The 23478-nt window shown below is 44.1% G+C and overlaps 1 protein-coding gene across 1 annotated transcript in view; it reads left to right on the forward strand.

The window, feature by feature from the left end:
- The first annotated feature begins 242 nt into the window (after positions 1-242).
- The window catches only part of LOC138259248 (toll-like receptor 7), a 73958-nt gene continuing 50722 nt past the window's right edge, over positions 243-23478 (forward strand). Inside the window, exon 1 of the mRNA XM_069206850.1 lies at positions 243-446. Coding sequence (XP_069062951.1) covers positions 444-446 — 3 coding nt within the window. The 5' untranslated portion in view covers positions 243-443. The remainder of the gene's footprint in view (positions 447-23478) is intronic.

The following is a 23478-nucleotide window of genomic DNA, read 5'->3' on the forward strand; positions in this document are numbered from 1 at the left end:
AACTCAACCGGGTCAAAAAGTTCACCTGCCTCCGGCGTGTCCAAGCATAAGTAATTTATAAGGACTGGACGCGATATCAGGTCCAGTGGGGAGGGGGCGCTCTACAAGTACTTTGCAGGAGACCCCCATAAACTTTCGTTATATTTCAAGGTTACCCTAACAGAGAAAAAGCCCTTGCACTTTCTAACAATGCCAGCCCATTAGCTGAATATTCACAGTTTCCAGAATGAATTAGAGAAGTGAAAACTGATCTCAACGGTGAAGCAGGAAACTGAGTGTATTTTTTTGCTCCCTGTTCCTGTTGTTTTTCAGCACGGCTCTCGTGCTGACAGAGAAGCATGCGACGGTGAGGAGGCTCGCGCTGCGGGGACGTCGCCAGCCTTGAGCACTGCCTGCACCTCGTGGGGGAAGAAACGAAGGAAGCACTGCGCTTCGAACGCAAAATGGCAAGTATTCCTTTTCCCAACTTCATCATTTTAAAGGACTTGAGGTGCCTGTATTTATTATTATATTTATAGACCAGTGAAGGTTATTTAGGGAACGCAGCGGCGACCCCTGGTTTGCCCTTTGCGACCCCCGGACAGAGCCGGCCTTTGCTCAGAGAGTACCCCTGGCGAAATCAAATTTGGCGCCCCCTTAAACTCACCCTCTTAAATTGTCTACGAAACTTGACATTTGTGGAGCAGTAGGAGGTAGGTAAGGGAGGGCAGATTGAGAGCGACATAAAAAAAGCAGACAATAGTGCCAGCAGCCTGTAAATAAAATGTATTTACACTTGGACCTAAGTCGTAGGGGGAATGTTGCAGGGAGCTCCAGCACCCTTCTACACAGGTAGCACAAGCGCCTGGAAAGAACTGATGTGGGTAAATCGGTGAAAACAAATAACACGGAAGCAGCTGGGCTTTTATGCATGTCTGTTTATGCCAACAATGAAGAATAGACCTTTTCACTGTTCAGTGTTATAAATAATGGAGCACCAGGACATGCAATGAAACCTTTGCTTGCCGCTAAGGTAAGTAAGCTTTTAAATGTATATTGTGTGCATGAGTGTGTTTGTTTGATAATCACAGCGTGGGTATGTGTGAGTTTATGCATCTGTGTGTGTAAACATGTGAGTGAAAGTGAGTGAGTTAGTGAAATGAAGCAAGTGACGAGTGACTGCGTGTCAGTAAAGAATGAGTGACTTTGGGTGTCATTAAGTGTGTATAAGTAACAATGAGGGAGAAAGAGTGACTGCAAGTAGGTGAGAGTGTGAGTGAGAATAAATAAGCAAGAATGAATGTGGAGTGTAAAAAAGAATGAGTGGCTAAAATAATCTGTATGTATCAGTTAGAATGAGAATATGTTAGAATTAGAGTTAAAGACTACCAGTGAGTGTGAGTATGCATGAGTGAAAATAAGAGTGAATGTGATTGAGCGTGAGTAAGAATTAGTGACGGTGAGTGAGAATGAGTGAGTTGGATGCAATAAAGTAAGTATTCGTGAGTCAGTGTAAGAATAAGTAAGTGCAAATGAACAAAAATGCATGTGTGAGTGCAAGAGTGAGCATGAATGAGTGCAACTCAACGTGAATCAATGAATGAATGAGAGCGTGAGTGAGTGAATGTAAAGTGAGCGTGATAATGTGGTGATGTGCTTGCAAATCTGCCATTGGACCTGGTATACAGATGGGAATTATTGGTTTATAGAGGAACCCATGACAAAATACTGTCACTGGCAAACTTGAGGCAATTTGTACCATGTTAGGCACCTGTGACAAAATACTGCAGTGCACATGCAATCTGTGGAATGTTGTTAGAAATGGGGTCTTTGGTTGGCAGTCAGGTTACCCCCTGTCCAAGCAAGGATCCTCATTCTAGTCAGGGTAAGTCACACACAATCCAAATTATCCTGTGCCCACCCTCTGGTAGCTTGGCACAGAGCAGTCAGGCTTAACTTAGAAGGCAATGTGTAAAATATTGGTGCAATAAATCAAGCAATAACACAGTACAACACCACAAAAACACACCACACAGTGTTTAGAAAAATATATATAATATTTATCTGATAAGATGCAGGTCAAAACGATCAAGATGCAATAAGTATATGTTGAAATATCACTGTAAAAATGATATAAAGTGTATTTAGTCTCTTAAAAAGCAACAAGTGTCTCTTGCAAGTACAAAGTACCTGGTTTGCGTTCAAATTCTCCGCAGGGGACCTCAGAGGAGGAGATGCGTGTAAAAAGGGGAGGTGTGCGTCGATTTTTCCGGCGCACAAAGACAATCCATCGTTGAGTTTTCACGCAGGGCAGGCTTTGCGTCAATTTCCAGCACATAGACTGGGATCCTCTTCAAGTTGCGGGGTTTTTTGTAGGCCTCGAGGATGATGTGTTGAAATCCGGCGCTTGCAGGATGAAGTCACAGAGACTGCGTTGATCCGGTGGGCGTTGCATGGACATTTGTATTGCACGGCAGGCGCTGCGTTGATTCCTCTCAGGAAGTCGGGCTGCGTTGTTCCGGCTCGGCTTTGCATCGATCTAGTGGCCCGTGCGTCAAATTTGCGGTTGCTACGCTGGTGCTGCATCGATCTTCTCCTTGCTAAGTCAGGTTGCGTTGTTCCGGTTCGGCATGCAGTGATTTTCTCACCGCGGTGCAGGTTGTGCGCCGATTTTCGCTGCACAGGGAGTTCTCTTGCAGGAATGAAGTCTTTTTGGTCCTGAGACTTCAGGGAACAGGAGGCAAGCTCTATCCAGGTCCTTGTAAAGCACTTCTCAGCACAGCCATAGAGCAGCAAGGCAGCAGTCCTTCTCAGAAAAGTAGTCAGATGAGTTCTTTGGGCTGCCGGGTAGGTTGCAGGTTCTGGTTCTTTTCTCCTGGAAGTGTCTTGATGAAGAAGAGTGTCTACGTCAGAAGTGTCTAAGTTGGTAGGGGCAGAGACCCTGCTTAAATACCCAAATGTGCTTTTAAAGTGGGGGAGACTTCAAAGAGTGGCTTAGAAGTGCATGAGGTCCCGTTTCAGTTCCATCCTGTCTGCCAGGGTCCCAGTAGGGGGTGTGGCAGTCCTTTGTGTGCGGGAAGGCTACTGTCCTTTGACATGAAAGTGTCAGGCCATCCACCCTCACAGCCTAGGAAGAACCATTCAATATGCAGATGTGTGCAGGTGTGACTGAGCATCCTGTGTTTGGGGTTGTCTCAGTGAATGCACAAGGGAGCTGTCAACTAAACCTAGCCAGATGTGGATTGTAAGGCACAGAAGGATTTAAGTGTAGAGAAATGCTCACTTTCTAAAAGTAGCATTTCTAAAATAGTAATATAAAATCCAACTTCACCATTAAGCAGGATTTTGTATCACCATTCTGGCCATACGAAATATGACCTGGCTACTTCTTTCAGATCAGGATCTAGCACTCAAACAGTATATGAGGGTAGCCTTAATGCTATCCTATGAAAGGAGCAGGCCTCACAGCAGTGTAAAAACAAATTTAGGGGTTTTACACTACCAGGACATATAGAACACACATGTTCATGTCCTGCTTTCTACCTACATAGCACCCTGCCCTATAGGCTACCTAGGTCCTACCTTAGGAGTGACTTATATGTAGAAAAAGGGGAGTTTAAGGCTTGGCAAGTACTTTTAAATGCCAATTGGAAGTGGCAGTAAAACTGCACAAACAGGCACTGCAGAGGCAAGGCCTGATACATGGTTAGGGGGCTACTTATGTGGGTAGCACAACCAGTGCTGCAGCCCACTAGTAGCATTTAATTTACAGGCTCCGGGCACATGTAGTGCACTTGATTAGGGACTTACAAGTAAATTAAATAAGCCAATTGAGTATGAGCCAATGTCACCATGTTTTATGGAGAGAGCATATGCACTTTAGCACTGATTAGCAGTGGTAACGTGTGCAGAGTCCTAAAGCCAGCAAAAATGAGGTCAGAAAAAGAGAAGGAGGAAGGCAAAAAGTTTGGCGGTGACCTTGCAGAGAGGCCATTTCCAACAAATGTTAAAAATTAAAAAATGTCTAACCATAATATTTTCTACTGGAAGATTATCCTTCCTGTTAGAAATGGAGTCTCTAGTTTGCAGTGGTTTGCACTCTGTCCAAGTAGGGGGCCTCACTCTAGTCAGAGCAACGGAGTCACCCAACTAAGATAACCCCTGCTCACCCCCTTGGTAGCTCGACTGAAACAGTCAGGTTTAACTCAGAGGCAATGTGTAAAGTATATGTACATACACACACACACACACACACAGTAACAGTGAACACACCACTAAAGTACTCCACACCAGTTTAGAAAAATAGCCAATATTTGTCTGAATTAAAAAAGACCAAAACGACAAAAATCCAACATACACAAGTAGCAATATCACTTTTTAAGGTTTAAAAGAGTCCTAATCCTGAAGAATCAATGGTTGTATTTTTATTGCACACAGAACCTTGGATGCGTCAAAAGAAAGACGATGCAGGCCTCTAAGGAGGTGATGCACCAAAACAGCAAGAAATGCGTCAATTCTTTTCCCACCAGATGGGCAATGCGTGGATTCTTTGGCCACTGGACAGGCGATGCAGCAATTCTTTTCCACGCAGGAAGTCGAGGGTGTGGGATCCTTACTACTACTAATCCGCAACTGTAAGACAGGCGTTGCATTTATTTTTCAGCCAGTGGACAGGTGCTGCGTCCGTTTTTTCTGCCACAACAGCTCAGTGCATGTATTTTTTCTTCAGGTCACCAGCTTCCACTTCCAAGGGCCCAGGGACTGGATCTGGCACCACTTAGCTAGTGAGAAGTTTCAGCAGAAGGGCCCAGGCACTGACAGATAAAGTCTTTGATGTCCCTGATACTTCTTAAGAGGAAGAAAGCTCGATTCAAGCCCTTGGAGAACCTTGGAAAGCAGGATGTAGAAAGCAGAGTCCAGTCCTTTGAATCCCAGGGCAGAAGCAGCAAGCAGCAGGCCAGCACAGCAAAGCAAGAGGCAGAATGGCAGTTCTTCCTACAACATCCAGCTCTTCTCCCTGGCAGAATGTCCTCAGTCCAGAAGTGTTCTAAAGTTGGGCTCTCAGAAGCCCAGTGCGTATAATAATTTCTGCCTTTGAAGTAGGCAAACTTCAAAGGAAAGTATTTGTGGTGCACAAGACCCTGCTTCTCCTGCCCTGACCCCAGACACACTCTAGGGGGTTGGAGACTGCTTTGTTTGAGGACAGGCATAGCCCTATTCAGTTGTGTCAGCTCCTCCCACCACTGTAGCCCAGGAAGACCCATCAGGATATGCAGGGCACACCTCAGCTCCCTTTGTGTGATTGTCTAGAGTGAATTCACAAACAGCCCAACTGTCATCCTGACCCAGACTTGGATTCCAGCAGACAGGCAGAGGCACAGAATGGTTAAGCAAGAAAATGCCCACTTTCTAAAAGTGGCATTTTCAAACTTACATCTAAAAACCAACTTCACCAAAATATGTATTTTTAAATTATGAGTTCAGAGACCCCAAACTCCAAATCTCTATTTACTCCCAATGATAAATTACACTTAAACGATACTGCAAGGCAATTCTCATGTTACCTATGGGAGAGATAGATCCTGCAATAGTGAAAAACGAATTTAGCTGTATTTCACTATCAGGACATGTAACCCACACCAGTACATGTCCTACCTTTTAAGTGCACAGCACGCTGCCCATGGGGCTGTCTTGGGCCTACCTTAGGGGTGACTTACATGTAGTAAAAGGGAAGGTTTGGACCTGACAAGTGGGTGCACTTGCCAGATCAAACTGGCAGTTTGAAACTGCCCACACAGACACTGCAGTGGCAGGTCTGAGACATGTTTACAGGGCTACTCATGTGGGTGGCACAATCAGTGCTGCAGGCCCACTAGTGGCATTTGATTTACAGGCCCTGGGCACACATATTGCACTTTACTAGGGACCTACTAGGAAATCAAATATGCCAATCATGGAGAAACCAACCACCAATACAATTTAGACAGAGAGCATATGCACTTTAGCACTGGTTAACAGTGGTAAAATGCCCAGAGTCCTAAAGCCAACACAAACAGGCAGAAAAAATAGGAGGAGAAAGGCAAAACGTTTGGGGATAACCCTGGAAAAAGGAGCAGGTTCAACACTTTCAGTACAAAACCTAGGCTAGACATCAACCCACACCTATGTTACGTTATGCATATCGGTAGAGCACTTTATCACCCAATTTCACTAAGCAGGAGTACGCCCCATGGTCAGGGTGGGTTACTCGAGAGGCCAAGCCTCCAGTTTCTTGCAGAAGTCAAGAGAATGGGAGGCTCTGATGTGTAGTGGGAGGCTGTTTTACTCTTTAGGAGTAACATAAGAAAAGGCTTGACTTCCGGCTCTGTTTGCGTATAAGTAGGACGTATGTGAGTAGGAGTTCAGCTGAGCTGAGGTGTCTGGCTAGTTGGTGGAAGGAGATGCAATTGTTCAAGTACTTTGAGCCTGTGTTGTATAGTGCTTTGAATGTGTGGATGAGGAGCTTTTAACCAAAGTTGCAATAGTGCAATGTGGTTGTGTGCTACTAGGCAGTATGTTTGTATGTCAGCTCAAGGGAAGAGAGCAGCAGCCTAATTTTCTTAAAAATGGCTCTGCACTGCTTTCTCTTCCTAGTGCAAAAGAGTGCAGTAACTTTGATTGCAGCACTCAGTTGCACTATAAGTTAATACATTTGCTTCAAGGTGGTGTTACTCAGCATGAATTGAAGACAGGGAGGGAAATGCTGGGCACCTGTAGTTGACAACTGCACGGTGCACACAACGGGAGACAGATGAAGGGGCAAATTTACTAATAATTCACACAACGGAGCTCAGCAAGCAAAGTAGCTGTGCTGTTTCGCATGAATGAGAGAGAGCATGAACTCCATGCCTGCTAGATATTATACTGCTGCACTCTTATTAAAAGCTAGAGCTTGTTAAGTCTGCTTAGCAATTTGTAAAAAAATTTGCACCATAGCTCAAAGGTGCTGTGTGTGATGTCTAGCATAGATTTGGTACTGGAAGGATTACCTTTAAGTACAAAATACTGTGCTCAAAAATACTATAAAACTGTTTCCACTTTGAATGTGTGCAGTACAGTGCAGCACACTTGCAATCTTCGAGGAAAACATGTTTTAATTTGCACCTGCCACAAGAAGGGGCCATTTGTTGATGCAAAGGTTTGCACCCGTAGTTGATAGTGTGAGAATGCCTGTGTAACATCCATGTGATGCTCCCTTGAGGAAGTGCAAAGGAGCGCAAAACTTTACCTTGCGTCCAGGGGCAGCCACTGCAAATGTTAAGGGGTGAGGGGTGGGGCAGAGGGGAAGAGGAGGACTGGGGAAACAAACAATAAATTTAAAAAAATTAAAAACGTACCTTTTTTGCTGTCCCCCCAACCCCTGCCGCCTCACTCCTTTCTGGTGTCCTGTCATTCACTGGGACACCAGCATAGGTTTCCCAGCAATCCTGGTGCTGCTTTCATGCAAAAACTAACATGAAAGCAGCGTCAGGATTGGCCTGAGTTGCAGTGACTGCCGCTTAGACACAGCCCTGGGGTCTGTGCAGTTTCTCCAGCCCGGCTGTAAAACACAGCCAGGCTGGAAAAACCTAAGTGCACATGTGTGTTTGGGAGACCTGAGACGGCCAGTCTAACGCACATGCACACTTAGGTACACTGTCTCCTCCTCCCTCCTCTGACCTCCCGTGGCCCAGTCCCGCCCCTCCCTGTACTGCTGGCTGAGCCAGCAGATGAAAAATAAAACAATAGTGTAACTTTCGTTGTGTTTTGCATCTTATGGCTCTTGGCCAGTGGGGGGGTTGGGGTGGGGGGGTGACGCTCCTTCGCCACTGCGGAGGAGCTGCCCTTGCCTGCTTCACATTAGGCAACTTTCCAGTGTAAAAAAAAACCTCTGGAAAATAAATCCCAAATTAATACTTTATGCTGAATTGCATTACTTTTTGTGACTGCATCAATGTAAAAAATATTAATAAATATGCCCTGAAAAGCCTAGGCTGTCTGCAGTGCACCCCGCTTACAGAAATGTTGCAGTCTGCTGCCCTGCCTTCGACTGGAATCTTCCTGCTTATCAATAAGTGGTGTGGAAATGCTCTTGGCATATAACTGGTGGGGTAGCTTGCGGTGTTCATATGTGTGCTAATTGGTTCAAAAGCAGGCAGTTACTTCTGGCTCAGTTTAGTTAGTGGGTACGATGTTGACTTGCATTAAACACCACGCATTGAATCCTGTCGCTATAAATTATGTGATTCCTGGCAAATCATTTCACCTACCTGAGCCTCAGAACTGTAATTTGGCAAAAGTTGAGGCACTCACACAGGGGATAAAAGTAAGTATCAAAAATGGTAATTCATATATTTATAGGTGAACAGCGATACGTATCTTGCTTGGAAGTGCTAGAACATTACTATGATATTATTTGTACCTTATGTGCTTTTTGCCCATCAGCAAAGGGTCATTGAGTTGTATGAACAATTGCCAACTCTTCTTGATCAAGAGGGAAACTGGCAAATGTATGCTGTTTCTTTACTTCGTTTTTTTACTACCTCACGCTTGCCAAGCAATAGCAATGCTATTTTTGGTAAACACATGGGAAATACGCACACATGATTTTGAGCAGTTAAAAAAGGTGCAAGTCTCTTGATAATCCATAATCTTCTTTCCTTTGCAATTATTTATAACAAGGGACCTCTCCATAGAATTCAGCAGACAGAAAATGAGAGTAAACTGATTCTCTGCGACAAACTGTAGTCTTAGGTTCTTACAAAGCATCAGTGGACCTACCTTGCCTGTTTGCTGTCTCATGTTAAATGGTGATATCTTTAGCCAGGCAATTGCATCTGCAAGGTTGACTAAGTTACTATGCTTCAGTTACTCCAATCTTTCACAAACAGTTTGCCTGCAGATTAGTCTCCATATTTCATCACATCTGCCAATTCTATGTAGAAAGCAAACTAAGTGATACTTTTTCTTGAAAGGCAGCTAGCTAGGTTTAAGAGGAGTAAGTGGGAGAGAGCAAATATAGCAGAAACAGGAGTAATTGGATAGAAAGTGGTATAAGGCCAAACGTCGATACACAAGTTACCAACCATGCTGTGCAGCAGGATGGAAACAACATGAAGTGAATGGAATCACTTTGGGGCCTCATTAGGGGGTACTAAGGGTTATGTAAATGATATACTACAATGAAATACGAAAGAATGAATGAGCTGTTGAGAAGTTGAAAAGGCTGGGTGATTGCAGTAGGCCCTTTCATGGTAGCAAGCGTTGTGTCAGTGTAGGTTGTCAAGCTATTTACATTCCTAGTGTGCTTTTTTCAGCCTGTCCTGGCTATTGGCCCATATTTTGTATTCTGGGACCTGTCATCCGGTGTAAGGAATATAAGAAGAGACAGGTCTGGCTGAATGTGTCAAAAATAGCATGGAGCTACTTGACAGCTTTGCCTTTACAGACAATGTGGACATACAAGGTGTGGTGTGAAGTTCTTTGGTGTAGGGATAGCAGGCAAATTAGAGGATCCTGGGTGACACAATATGAAATAAAGATGGCTGATCAGAGTGGGTCCTAGTTGTCAGAACCTCTTTCAGAGGGCTACAGGGCAGGCATGGGATACTGGGCCCAACCATGGTTGTTGAGGCCATTTACTCCTGATGTCCAGGTGCCCGGCCTACTATGGCTCCTCAGCAACCGAGCCAAATATCCCTTCTGCACTTTACTCTCAGTAGTACCTGTGGTCGAGCAGTCAAGGTTCCTTCGAAAGTAGTATTTTATTTCTAACTCTACGCATGCAAAAAAGTATGCAATTGAGAAGCAACAACACAATCCTCCTTGAAGTCGGGCTCTAGTAAGTCATCAGAAGAATCCCTGTCCCACCCTCCTTTATGCAACATGTTCAGGGTTATTCCCCATTCAATGGTAGCCACATCAGGGAATACAAACTATTAGGCCACACTCAAGAGTTCTCCCTTTGACTCTTTAGAAATGTGGTCAAAATTGAGTCAAAAGTGTCTATGGTGCCATAGCACTGTTAGCAGCGATCCCCCAGGGCTCAACTGGCCGGGTTCATGTCTTACACGCTCTCGCAGCATAGAATAGTACAGTGATGCAACAGGTGCCTTCACAGTGCAACCGCGAGTCATGCTCAGTTCGGAGAAGTCGGGCTTCTCACAGCCCATGAAGCAGCACCCGGTGGCACAGGCTTTCTCCCAAGGTGTCCTGCGGAAGGTCTCTGAGATGTCAGAGCCGCTCCCTGCTCAGGAAGTTGACTTTGCCCAACAAGGCGGGGTGGGCCGGGCATAAGGGAATGGATTCAATGTCATCCACATGTCTCATGGAGTCCTCCACAGCGAGTTGGGGGATGTTCCCTTGCAGTGCAGGTCCAACCTGCAAGTCATAGCCTCAGTGTCTCGTTCGGGTGGAGGCCTAAATCCTTTGGCAATGTTGGTACCACCAGCCATTCCTGGCATACAGGGTTGTCGTGGTACATGGTGATAAAGGGAGCAGGCTCTTCCAGCCTCAGTGCCCCAGCCCAGATAGTAGCAGGGCTTGGCAAGCATTAAAATCAGGGGGTCAGCGTAGCGCAGTGATACAGGTGAAGCAAGGACCGCAGGGTGCTCAACACATGGCTTAATCTACGTAAGCCTTCTCCTGGCAAACAGGAGTCACTGGAAACAGTCCTAAACACTGGCTATGACCCAATCGGTGCACATGGAGTCCTCACATTAGGGCTCCCTACTTGACCTCACTCCCTCCAACGCTCTGTACTTCCTCACAGGGCACACTGGTCTTGCTAAGTAGGCAGGTGTTGGTGCTCCAGGCTCCAGGGCAGGTGGTCTTGGTTTCCCTGGGCGATGTCCCCTCACCCTGAAGGGAGACCAGCAGGTCTTGGTCCCCAGTCCTGGTCACAAACAGATGTCTTGCAGAGCTTCCCCTTCTCACACAGCTCGTCCGGCTGCCTGACAGATGACAAATTTTCAGGGACTCAACCTCAACTTCTTATAGTCCTTTTACAGACACCAAGGGCCTAATTTAGTCCTTGGCGGAAGGGATTACTCCGTCTCAAATGTGACAGATATCCCATCCACCATATTACAAGATCCATAGGATATAATGGAACTTGTAATATGGCGGTCGGGATATCCGTCACATTTGGGACGGAGTAATCCCCTCCGTCAAGGTTGTAATCAGGCCCTAGATGTGATTTAGGGTCTGGATCTTTGAAGTGTTATGTTGGGGTTCTGCTTTTTTCAAGGTGGGCATCTCTCCTTTTCATCTTCCTTCATGAAACTTCTGTCACAGCAGACACAACTCTAAAGCTGATTGTTCACAATGTAATACATTGGAGTGACCAGAGTTCACATTTGGATTTTAGTCTCAGTAATATGTGAATCAAAAAGTTAAATCCCGACCCCCAGCCCTATTGTTATGATTCTCTTATCAGCCCCAACTCCCTTCCTAAGATGTTTCCAGGCCCCTTCCTTGTGATATATCACTGGAACAAAGAGCAATTTTTGGAATGTAAAGGGAGTCGTAACCTTTTCCCTTTAGTGTGCCCTCCAAGCTCACAGGATGCAGCAATCCACAAATCTATCTCTAGGGATTCCTCTCCTCCTCTTGTTTTTACCTTGCAGGCCTACGGTTTCTAAAATGGAACCCATAGTCATTTACACAAAGCTCCCTTGCAGGCACATTTATTAGGTGTACACTCAGAGTACACATATTGTTCAGGACTACCTCTATACATCGTACCCTTACATGCACACATGCATTCAGCACTTACGCAGTCTGCGCTCCCTGTTCAGCACTCAAGCTTTTCTGTCTTTCACCAGGGTGTGTTATTTCAAAACACAAGCAGTGCCAGCAAACACACTCACTAAGTGTGCACTGCACAACACTTCACCCTTCATAAATGGTACTCCATGCAAGCACACAATTGCTCAGCGCATGTTTTATCCATACGTGTACTACACAGCATTATATCTCTCATGTAATGTATTACTCTCAAGTACTCATACACCCACTACATGTACCAGCTACACATGCACTGTATAGTACTGCTCCATTGTTGTAATGTACCCTTCCCAGACACACATACAACTAAAGCACAGTCAATTCTCATGCGCTGCGCACCAAACAAACATTTATCTGAGGTAGGCCATGAATGAGTTAAGTGCACAAAGTGGATCTTTTAAAAAGGTGAGTGATCCTGTAGGCCTCACTGCCGTGACACAGGCTAAAAAGATCCTGTTCACTAATACTGATTACAACACGAGTTACTGCCACCACCACTTGTGCTGCCTAACTCCTAGTAATGGTGTTAGCCTTCTGAAACTATGAGGGTAGTGCTTTGGGCCCCCCTCCCGATTCGACAAGACGACAGTCCGTGAGACAGGCTTATGTTGTGGCACAGAAGCATAATCCTGGTTCACATATGACAAACAAAATCAGCATTAGGGTTCCAGACAGCAGTACAGTTGGGCACTCCAGGCAGGGGTACATACCTCTTGCCATGCAGAGGATGTTTGTGTCTCACCACCGATGCTTGTAGGGTGACCATCTCACTCTTCATTTTATAATTGACACTATTTCCAATCCTGGTTATTCATCTCCAATCACTTCTATCAGCCCTTACGTTCTAATTAGTTCACTGGAAGCAGACCAAGACTACAAGAGCCATAATGCATTAAGATATCTCCATAAAAATGACATGGCACCCTACTACAAAGCAAACGGCACAAGTCAGAATGTAGTTGGAAGTAAGAGAAAGGATGCAGGGAGATGTTAGTAGTTGGTCAGGACAAGGTCTGAGTAAGACTAGAGGTGGGTGCATGTTTTATGCTTTGAGCAGTTATGTGCTACCTCGGGGGAACAGAGTCTATGTATAAGGAGAGGTGGACGCTGGATTGGTGACTAGTATGGATGTAGGACAATGTTGTAGTCCCAGCTTTCACGCTTTACTAAACTATGTGATTTAAAGCAATTAACTGTGTTTCACTAGACCTTAGCTCAGATATGGATCGTAAGCCATGTCTAACTGTTCAATGAAGACAGACAAGCAAATGATGGCTTGAGCCAAATGCCTGATTTTATTTTTAAGAAGAGACAGGACAAGCCCAGCTTTTTTTCTGAAAGAAGTGTCCCTGATTTGATCCAAAAAGATAGGTGAATTGAGAAAAGCATTTTGCTATGTGGAAAAATAAATTACATTTGTACTAGCCTTTATTTACCAGTTGGCTCTTTTATATGTAGCATATTTGAGATGCGAATGTTATATGTGTAACTGTGAATAAGCCTCTGGCTCTCCAAGTACACTGATTGTTGGAGGCAAAAAAAACTATTGGCTTGGCTCTGCCTCCACCTTTTCTGACCTGACCACTGTCTGTGCTATTTAACATACACGGTATAGGACTGAAAAGAGAAGATAGAGGGAGGAAGCTAAGAAGTGACACAGACATGGGTACAACAAGATTGAAGCAGTGCCAGGTTTTCTGGAGCCCAAGGCAGTGTACATTTTGGAGTCTTCTGTTTGGAATAAAGTTTGAATTTGTTACATATTTTTTATTTAAATCAGCCCCACAGGATGACATACAAAATTGAATTATACTTCCAGAAAGAGACAGGCAAAGTCAGCCAAAAGCTAAAGCCACCCACCCTCCATTCGCCAAGTATTACTTGAGCAACTATTGATGAAGCCATTTCTTTTTGCACTTGGATCTACATAGTTTTTGTCTCATGACATTTTATGGAGAATTCAGTTTCTAACCAGACTGCCCCTCTTATTATAGAAAAGATAGGTAATCGTGATTTGGTGGATGTTTAGTGGACAAGTGTGTAATATTAAAAAGGCAAATGCATATAGAGCTTCAAACTGTACTTTAAATACTGCACACTTGTAATCATAATTAAATCCACACTAGAATTTTCACTGCAGCAGTGAACATCAATATATGTGGGTGAAGTTCACTTGCCTTGTCTCTCCTATACTCGTTCCATGTGTACACTTCTTTGGTTAGACAGTAATCACCTGCTCCGAAAAGATATGGGAGGGGCAGGAGACTGTAGAACGACAAAGAAGTAAAGAGAATAGTACAACAAGACAGGTAAAGTAGATAGATAAAGCAGGTAAACATGAAGGTGAGGTAAAGAGATAGCTGAGATAGGTAGAGACATAACATAGAAGGTGAAGTAGGGAGAAATGTAAAGGGAGAAAATGTGAGGTAGCTAGAAAGAATGATACAAGAGGGAGAGAGTGAAAGAGAAGTAGAGAGATAGGTACGATTATAGAGTGAGGTACAGAGAGGCAGAGGTAGCAAGAAAAAAATGTTGAGCGATAGGTGGGGTAGGCAGAGAGATGAGGTAGAGAGAGAGGTAAAACAGAAAGACATGAGGAAGTGAAATAAATACAGAGATATGCACGGTGCTGATGCAAAGAGAGGAAAAGGGCAGGTACAGAGAAAAGGCAGTAGAGCTACGTTGATATACGGGAGAGGGACAGAGAAAGACAGTGGGGCAAAGGTGACATAGGTGGTGTTATGGTGCTCTGCCTACTTTAGGACTATGAAGACTGTTATGTCATGATGCTTTATGTAGTAGTGCAACGAACATGGCAATGAAGACAATGGCATCTGGACACTGACTAGATGGATAAAACCACTGCATGGGGACTGATTCCCTGAAACCAGTAATCTGAGGGTACTCACCAATGTGAGAAACAAACCTGACATCATGAGCAGTCATTTGGTGCATCAATCTTCTCAAGCACAACTAACTTCCTTGGCTTATTTGGTCTTCAATGATTACTCACAATCACCTTGCATATTGAGCAAAAATCAAATAGTTGTGAAGCTACTTATTGAAGGGTGCTTCATCGTTGAATATTTGAGCAGTAATTTTATATGTACTGTAATTATTCTCTCATAATATGGAAGCGACCAGCAGAATAAATCTTAATAGTATCATGTTTTCTTGTATGGCACCCAACACCGTCTGAAAATCTCTGCAACCATCCACAAGGACATAAAGAGATTTAAAGCCTGCCTTCAAAGCCTCCAGTTATGGACGTCACCAAAGACCCTGATGCTAAACACAACGAAGATCAAATTTCTCCTGTTTACCAACAATGCCAAACATTCTTTGATACAGTCACTGCTCCCTAACTTAAATCAAACAGACTTCACACCTAAACTGACAGAATAGCCCAAGCCTGTCAGATTTATCTATGCCTCGAACCTTTCACTCAAATAACACATTGACCAGAAGACCAAAACAGCCTAGCTCTCTCTACTTAAGAAGTGAAACCTTCTCTCACAGGAATCTACTTCACAATGCTCCTCCTGTCCCACCTAGATGGAAGCAACCTTCTGCTCAATGATATCACAGTAACCACACATGTTCCCCTAGACGGCATCCTTCAAACAACAGTACAGCTCATCAAAAGGCTGAAAAGAACAGCCACATGACTCGTGTAATAAAAAAAAGACAATGGCTCCCCATGCACGTTTGGATCATCTTCAAGATCACCTGTAACACAGCAGTACGGAGAAAACAAGAATAAACAAACCTTCTCATCCTATGCCCCTCAAACCACAAACAAGTGCAATCGCATACTTACTCTTAAAGCACGCCTATTGTTTTTACCAGATTCATATATCCAACATGGATTAACCATATATTTTTTCTGAGAATCCTTTCTTCAAAAATTCGATTACTATTCAAAGCTCTATAAAATGTTCAGCAATTCCTTTGCTTGTGCCTGTCAACTGCCCCTCTTTATAACAATTGCCGTTTGCCTTAAAAAGCCTCAAACCCTTCGCCATACTAAATCCCACGAATATCTCATCTTTGCCAAGTGTCACTCATCAGGTGTTAGACTAATGCAAAATAGCCATTGTCCCTGTATTACCGCATTGATACCTTGTTGTCAGACAATTAAGAGTTCCCTTGAGTTCATCGGAAAATTGCGCAGAAGTCCATTTACAAGACCCCACAGCTGATAGAGCGTTCCGTATTAATAATTTACCTGTATTTGGACGCTCTTTAGGCCGATGAATCTTTTGGCTAAGTGGGACTCTCCGTACTCTATATCGGTCAATTTAATCAAATCAATAATCAATAACGAACATAAGCAATACCCTGATCAACATAACACTCAACAATCAATCCAGAATACATTTCGGCGAAACCCTGACCTTTCAGTCAGGAAATAACCACACCAGTTTATTCAAAGTTAGTGAATTTATTTCCCTATATTAACAAATCTAGCACAATATAGATGTGTCTCAACACCAAATGATAAACGTAAATGAACATTAATAGCTGTCCATAGCGGCGAAACAGGTGCAATCTATGTAGCATTTGAATAACAAGGCATTCGATAATAGCAATGCAAATCACTAATACGATAATCTGTAATGAACTAATTGCATACATTTAGTCAGCATAACAAGGTCTCAAATTGCATCGTGCAACAAAAGGAATCCTCATCTAACCTCAAATTAGCATCGGCATGTGGGACTTCATGCAAAAACAATTTAGCAACATAAATTTAGAAAACTCCTAACTAGGGATCTTATCAAAATCAGCAGTTGGTTACCTAAAAGAAACACAATGCAATTGTACAATTTCCTTTCATATTTACCAATTACGATCAGCATACAAGGAAGTCTTCGTCTCACAGGTACCGTTTCTCGATCAGCATGGGACGGGGCAAAGGGGCAGGGGTGGACGGGGCAATTGCCTCACGGCGGCAAAATAAAACTACTACTTCATGCGAAGGGATCGAAGTTAAAGTCTCTAGGGCAAGAATCATTAAATCTCTTTCTCTCGATTAGAGAAAGCATCAAAGTCTCTTTCAAAATGGCGTCGCAGCAAAGTGGGCCATAATAGCTGCAATGTCCTGCAAAATGGCGGGTATGGGCGATGCCCAATAATGGCTGTAATGGCTGTAATAACTGTAATGGCTGTAATAGCTGTAATAGCTACTTTCTTCTTGTGCACCTGGTTTAAATAGACAACAGTTCAAATCCAGTAGGGTCTTCCATTGGAGGGTTCATAGGTTAGCTTCAAATTGTCCAATCAAAAACAACAGTTCTCAAGCTTTTACTTAAGCATACATTATCCTTGGAGACGAGTACGCAAGTTGCAACATTTTATACCAATTAACTCACTTTCAGAGCTTCCATTGTCCGCACCTGCAGATTGACCTTGGAGTAAGGAGAAAATATGCCAGGCTGGCACGAAACCTTAAGATAAGCATGTGAACGATCTCAGTGGAAAAGTACAGCTTCAAGCAAAAATACACGTTTATTAGCACATTGGAAAAATACGAGCATCTAAACCGTGAGACCAGGCAACTAGGCCAAAGCCTCCACTAAAGTTATGCTAAGCTAAAACATTTCAAGCAAGCAAATCGTAGCACACGTTTATAATTATGTCGGATTAGTGCAATTCTAATACATCACGTTATATAAAGCACGCTTATAAATGTTGGCAAACTACTCTGAGGGCACATTTCGTCCCCGTACAATCTTTATTAGTTCGGTTAAAGTCACACATGATTATTGCACACTACGTTTAAGCGTTAATAAATGAAAACCTTCATTTTCTGCTTCATCAATCCCTCCTCTGATGACTACTTGTCATCACACAAAACTATTCCCACAAATTTTATTCCATTAAAATTCTGTCAGTTCTATTTTCCTTTTAATTCCCCTAGTTTTCGCTTTGTATTCTTCTGCCATTCTTTTCATTATTTTCTCTTCCTTCCTCCTCTTAATTCTTTCCATTATCATTATTATTCCCCTTTTTATTCCCCAAATTCCAAATATGCAAATCAATACTATTAAAATTCCCTGTATTATTTTTAGCAATATTCCATTCCAAATGCCACCAAGCCAATTTCCCACTGAAGCTAGTCCTTTTCCAACCTTCTCCCACACTCCTGGTTCTTTCAGTTCCTTCAAATCTGCACTCTCTTTTGTTAGATTAGCAAGCATAGTTTTAATTTTCACACTATTATCTGGAATATACGTACAACAGTGTCGTGCACCAAGCATTTTGCATACGCCGCCATCCTTTGCTAAAAGAATGTCTAAAGCAAGCCTATTTTGAAGAGTCATAGCTCTTTCCGCTGCAAGTTCAGCATCTATCAGGATTATAGCACCTGAAAACTTTGTCAACATGTTATCCACTATAGTAGACAACTTTCTTATTTTGATGGAATTCAACACAACTCCTAATGAAGGAATCATGGCTCCAAATATATCTCCTACCACAGCAGCTGCGGTCTCTCTTTTCTGGATACGATGGGATCCAGATGTCTTTTGAATCATCGATAGGTCATCCAGTTGATAAACCTTTGGGAACACTATACCCAAATAACATCTCCCCCACCATCCCTTTGGAAGACGATAATAGGCATTATACCCACAAATGTAATATACACCTGGTATGACAGGGTCTAGTCCGTTCATCACGAATGTCCATTTGGCCTTAAAGATAAACGTATGTTTACACTCACTCGCTCCTACAAAAATGTTGTCATAATAATATTCACCTCGATAAATACAAAATTTCCCTACATGCCAAGCATCTAAAGCTATTCTCCCTTGTGTCTTTATTGTGGCAAAATCATAATTGTCTACTGAAGTCCTCTTACTTAGCTCTTTTTCTAATTTCGCATTCATTTGTGCCCTTCTATCATCTGTGAGATCTAAAAAGCTTATTTCTACTGCAGAGAGCGAGCAGGTAAGGTTTTCCCTATGAGCGTGAGCCGTTTCAAAAGGTTGCATTGGCTCGAAAAATTCCCTCATTATTTTAGCATCCCAATCTTTAGCAATCTGGCTTAGCTGCGCTATTATAGGAACATATGCAAAGGTAACATCATAATTTGAGTAAAAATACTGTAGGTTAGTTTGACCATAAAATCTAGACATTACTATACTACATGTAATCCCGTATGTAAGAGGCATGTGGTGATAAGTCACCCCTTCCTTTACTGATGTCGGTATCTGTGTACACACATAACAATCTTTCGCATCCATAGTCTCAACATATTCTGTTAGCAAGCGATAGAAAACATTATATGAAAGCTCTTTCTTATCATGCAAGTGTCTCTCATCTAATTCTAGTCTTTTTAGTGCAGTTAGTTCAGTAACAGTAACAGGAGCAAAAGTAGAAGCATCAACTCTCTCATCCTCACCCTTTCCATGCATTGTAAGCACTATTGCCATTATTATTAGTACACATGCAATTATCAAGCCTATACACGCATATTTACAATATTTCTTTCTACTGTTTTGCGTCATGATCTGTATAGAATCAGAGAGCTAGAAGCACCTATAAGGAAACTATTTAGCAATTCAGTTACAAAGCTGAACGAGCGCAATGTTCACACCGTCTTCTTCAGGAGGCCAGTCACTTATCGGTTAGCAGCATTTGTCTCAAATTGGCAATAACTCTGTCTTTTATCAGTTCAGCAAAAGTCTCATCCGGTTTAGCAATGTCTCAGCTGGTTGTTTGTATCACGTTGGATTGTAGCAAGCAATGTCATTTATTACCCTTTCAATCTACAGAGTCCATAAAACTTTTCTTTTCTATTGGTATCTCTTCTTCTTCGTTCTCGAGGCTTAGAGATACAAATTCGTCAGTCCAATCGTCATGAACTACATATGCCCATTCAGGACCGGAATATCTTCTGTTCGGTATCCTTTTCCTTTTCAATTTTGCTTCTCTTTTCGATTCTGCTTCGCTGGTACTTTCCACTTTTGTCAAGTCTTTTTCTTCACTCGGGGATGGTACCACGACAGTTACTTCTTTTCTTTTCTCTTTCACTTTTGGCCTTTCTCCGTCGTTCAAACTTTCTTCAGTCCTTTGTTTTGTTGGTGATATACTTAGTCTCCTCTTTGCACCATGTCCATTTGATGGACCTGCGATCTTTTCTGAGGAAGCTTGAACTGTTTCGTTCTGTTCTGCCTTGTTCCCTCCTTCTGGGGAATCAGTCACGTTCTCTTTTTCTTTTTCTGTATCGTCTGCTTCTGGGAAAGCCCTCCTCTGATCAGGCTCTCCTGCTTTTTCACCTTTTTCGAGCCCTTCGTCACCGTTACTTTCTTGAGGCTCTTTATCACTTTCAGCTGCTTCAGGTTCTTTGTCACCTTCAGCTGCTTCAGGCTCTTTGCTACCCTCAGCTGCTTCAGGCTCTTTGTCACCTTCAGCTGCTTCGTCGCTGTCTGAACTTTCTCCTTGGTCTTCCCCAAGTGAGTTGGTCCCTTCGTCTTCAGAGAATATCTCTCTCTCTTCCGTTCCTGCCTGTTCGCTTTCAGTTCGGTTTTGCTCTGTCTCAGCACTCAGCACTGTTTTATCAGGCACTGGTAGTTTCAGCGCTTCAACTTCCTCATCTGTGGGACACAACACTTTCTTTGTGTGACTGGCGTGAATCCAGTTGGGAACCCCCGCACACTTCACAGCAGTAGTTGTCGTCAGGATCACTTGGAAAGGGCCTTTCCAACGGGGTTCCAGACACGACTTCCTCACGTGCTTCTTTACCACGACCCAGTCACCTGCTTTCAGTGCGTGTCCTGGACCTTGGATCGGTGGCAAGGTGGTTGCTTCCACCTGGTGAGAGAAAGAGCGAACCACGTCAGCCAGACCCTTGCAGTAGTCTAACACCATATCATCTGTAATATTCAAAAGCGCGTTTGCAGGAACTGCAGGAAGTCTCATAGCCCTGCCCATGAGAATTTCGTGCGGAGACAATGCAGTCTTTCTATCAGGGGTGTTTCTCATTGACATTAGCACTAAGGGCAATGCGTCAGGCCATTTCAAATTTGTCGATGCACATATTTTCGCCATTCTCGATTTCAGTGTACCATTCATGTGCTCCACCAGTCCTGAGGCTTCAGGGCGATAGCTACAATGCAGCTTTTGCTCAATGTTCAGCGCTTCGCAAAGTAACTTTATCACCTCGTTATTGAAGTGACTTCCCCTATCTGATTCTAAAGAGATCGGGAATCCGAAACGTGGTATCAACTCCCTCAACAATAGTTTTGCAACTGTAAGGCTGTCATTTCTACGTGTGGGGTATGCCTCAATCCAGTGACTAAAAATGCACACAATCACCAACACATACTTTAGACCTCCATGCACAGGCATCTCAATGAAATCTATCTGCATTCGACTAAACGGGCCACTGGCCCTGCCAATGTGGCTCGCGTTCACAACTGTTCCCTTTCCTGGGTTCATTTGCTGGCAAGTGACACATCGATGGCAAACTGCTTCTGCAGCTTGACGAAATCTGGGGTTAAACCAATCAGTTTTGAACAATCTTATCATGGCATCTCTCCCTAGGTGAGCTTACCCATGATAGAACCGCGCAAGCTGTGATAAGAGACTATTTGGCAAAACAAACTTTCCCTCATTTGAAACCCATAACTCGTCTGGTCTCTTTATACATTGTGATTTAATCCAGGAATCTCTTTCATCCTCCCTGACGTTATTCTGTAATGCTTTTAATTCATCTATTGTATCTACAACCTTCAAGGCAAATGCTTCAGCTGGTTCGAGTTCTGGTTCACTTATCGAATTCCATTCATCTCTGAGTAATATACAGTTCAAGACACAAAATCTTGCAACTTGATCCGCATATGCATTTCCCAAAGAAACATAGGCCCTCATTCCGAGCCTGGCGGGCGGCGGAGGCCGCCCGCCAGGCTTCCCCCCTCCGAAATACCGCTCCGCGGTCGTAAGACCGCGGAGGGTATTCCGAGTTTTCCCCTGGGCTGGCGGGCGGTCTTCACAAGACCGCCCGCCAGCCCAGGGGAAAACTCCCTTCCCACGATGACGCCGGCTCGTAATAGAGCCGGCGGAGTGGGAAGGTGCGACGGGTGCAGTTGCACCCGTCGCGTATTTCAGTGTCTGGTTTGCAGACACTGAAATACTTTTAGGGGCCCTCTTACGGGGGCCCCGCGACTCCCCCTCCCGCCATCCGGTTCCCGGCGGGAGAACCGCCAGGAACTGGATGGCGGGAGGGGGAGTCGGAATCCCCATGCCGGCGCAGCATGCTGCGCCGGCTTGGAGGATTCCTTTGGGGCAGCGGGAGACCGCCGGTTTCCCTTCTCTGACCGCGGCTGAGCCGCCGCGGTCAGAATGCCCCGCGGGGCACCGCCGGCCTGTCGGCGGTGCCACCGCGTCCCACGGCCCTGGCGGACTTGTTCCGCCAGGGTCGTAATGACCCCCATAGTCCTGTCCTTTTGTATGAGCACTACACTTTACCACTGCAACTTCAGCTGGCATTTGAATGGCGTGTAACAATTCCCTTATTCTCTCCCCGTTTTTCACTGGGGACCCTGAAGAAGTCAGGAAACCTCTCTGTGACCATAGTTGTCCAAAGTCATGCACAATCCCAAACCCGTACTGACTATCAGTGTAAATGGTGACTTTCATCAATGCAGACAGTTGACATGCTCTTGTAAGGGCTACAAGTTCTGCTACTTGTGCAGAATAGACTCCTTGGAGCCAGGCCGCTTCCAAGACACCTGTTACAGTACATACAGCATATACTGCTTTCAAAATTCCCATCCCATCTCTTAGACATGAACCATCAACAAAAACAATCTGGTCATTTTCATCAAGCTTAGTGTCCTTAATGTCAGGTCGAGGTTTTGTGCAAAATTCAGTCACCTGAAGGCAGTCATGCTCGACGTCTTCAGCGTTCTCAATTTCAGCATTTTCACCAGGAAGCAAGGTTGCTGGATTCAACGTAGTGCACCTTTTCAGCTGCACATTCGGTGAGCCCAGGATTATCGTTTCATACCTTGTGAGTCTTGCTCCAGTCATGTGTTGCGTTCGGGAGCGGGTCAAAAGTATCTCAACTGAGTGAGGGACCATGACTGTTACTGGGTGTCCCATCACTATTCCTTCACTCTGAGTGAGGCTGATACCAACTGCTGCTACGGCGCGCAAACACCCTGGGAGTGCTGCTGCGACCGGATCCAAAGTAGCTGAAAAATACGCTACTGGTCTGTTTATGCCACCATGGGCTTGAGTCAAGACAGACAAAGAACATGCATCACGTTCATGACAAAACAATGTGAAAGGCTTTGTGTAGTCAGGCATACCTAAAGCTGGAGCCCTGCACATGCATTCTTTCAATTCGATAAAAGCATCCATCTCATCTCCTTTCAGCTCAATTTGATCCAAGGCATCCTTCTGGGTCAGCTTCAGTAAAGGCTTTGCTAGAGTCGAGAAGTTGGGAATCCACTGGCGACAATAGCCCACCATTCCCAAAAACTTCCTCACCTCCCTCCTTGTCTTTGGTGGACTCATTTGAAGTACACTCGTTATTCTTTCCTTCATTATTTTCCTTGACCCTTTCTCTATCTGGTGACCCAAGTATTTCACTTTCTTCTGACAGAACTGCAATTTGGAAGGAGACACCTTATGTCCATTCCTTCCCAAATGGTTCAACAGAGCAATGGTATCGGCTGTGCA

Source organism: Pleurodeles waltl, chromosome 9 (genome assembly GCF_031143425.1).
Source record: "Pleurodeles waltl isolate 20211129_DDA chromosome 9, aPleWal1.hap1.20221129, whole genome shotgun sequence".
Lineage (NCBI taxonomy): Eukaryota > Metazoa > Chordata > Amphibia > Caudata > Salamandridae > Pleurodeles > Pleurodeles waltl.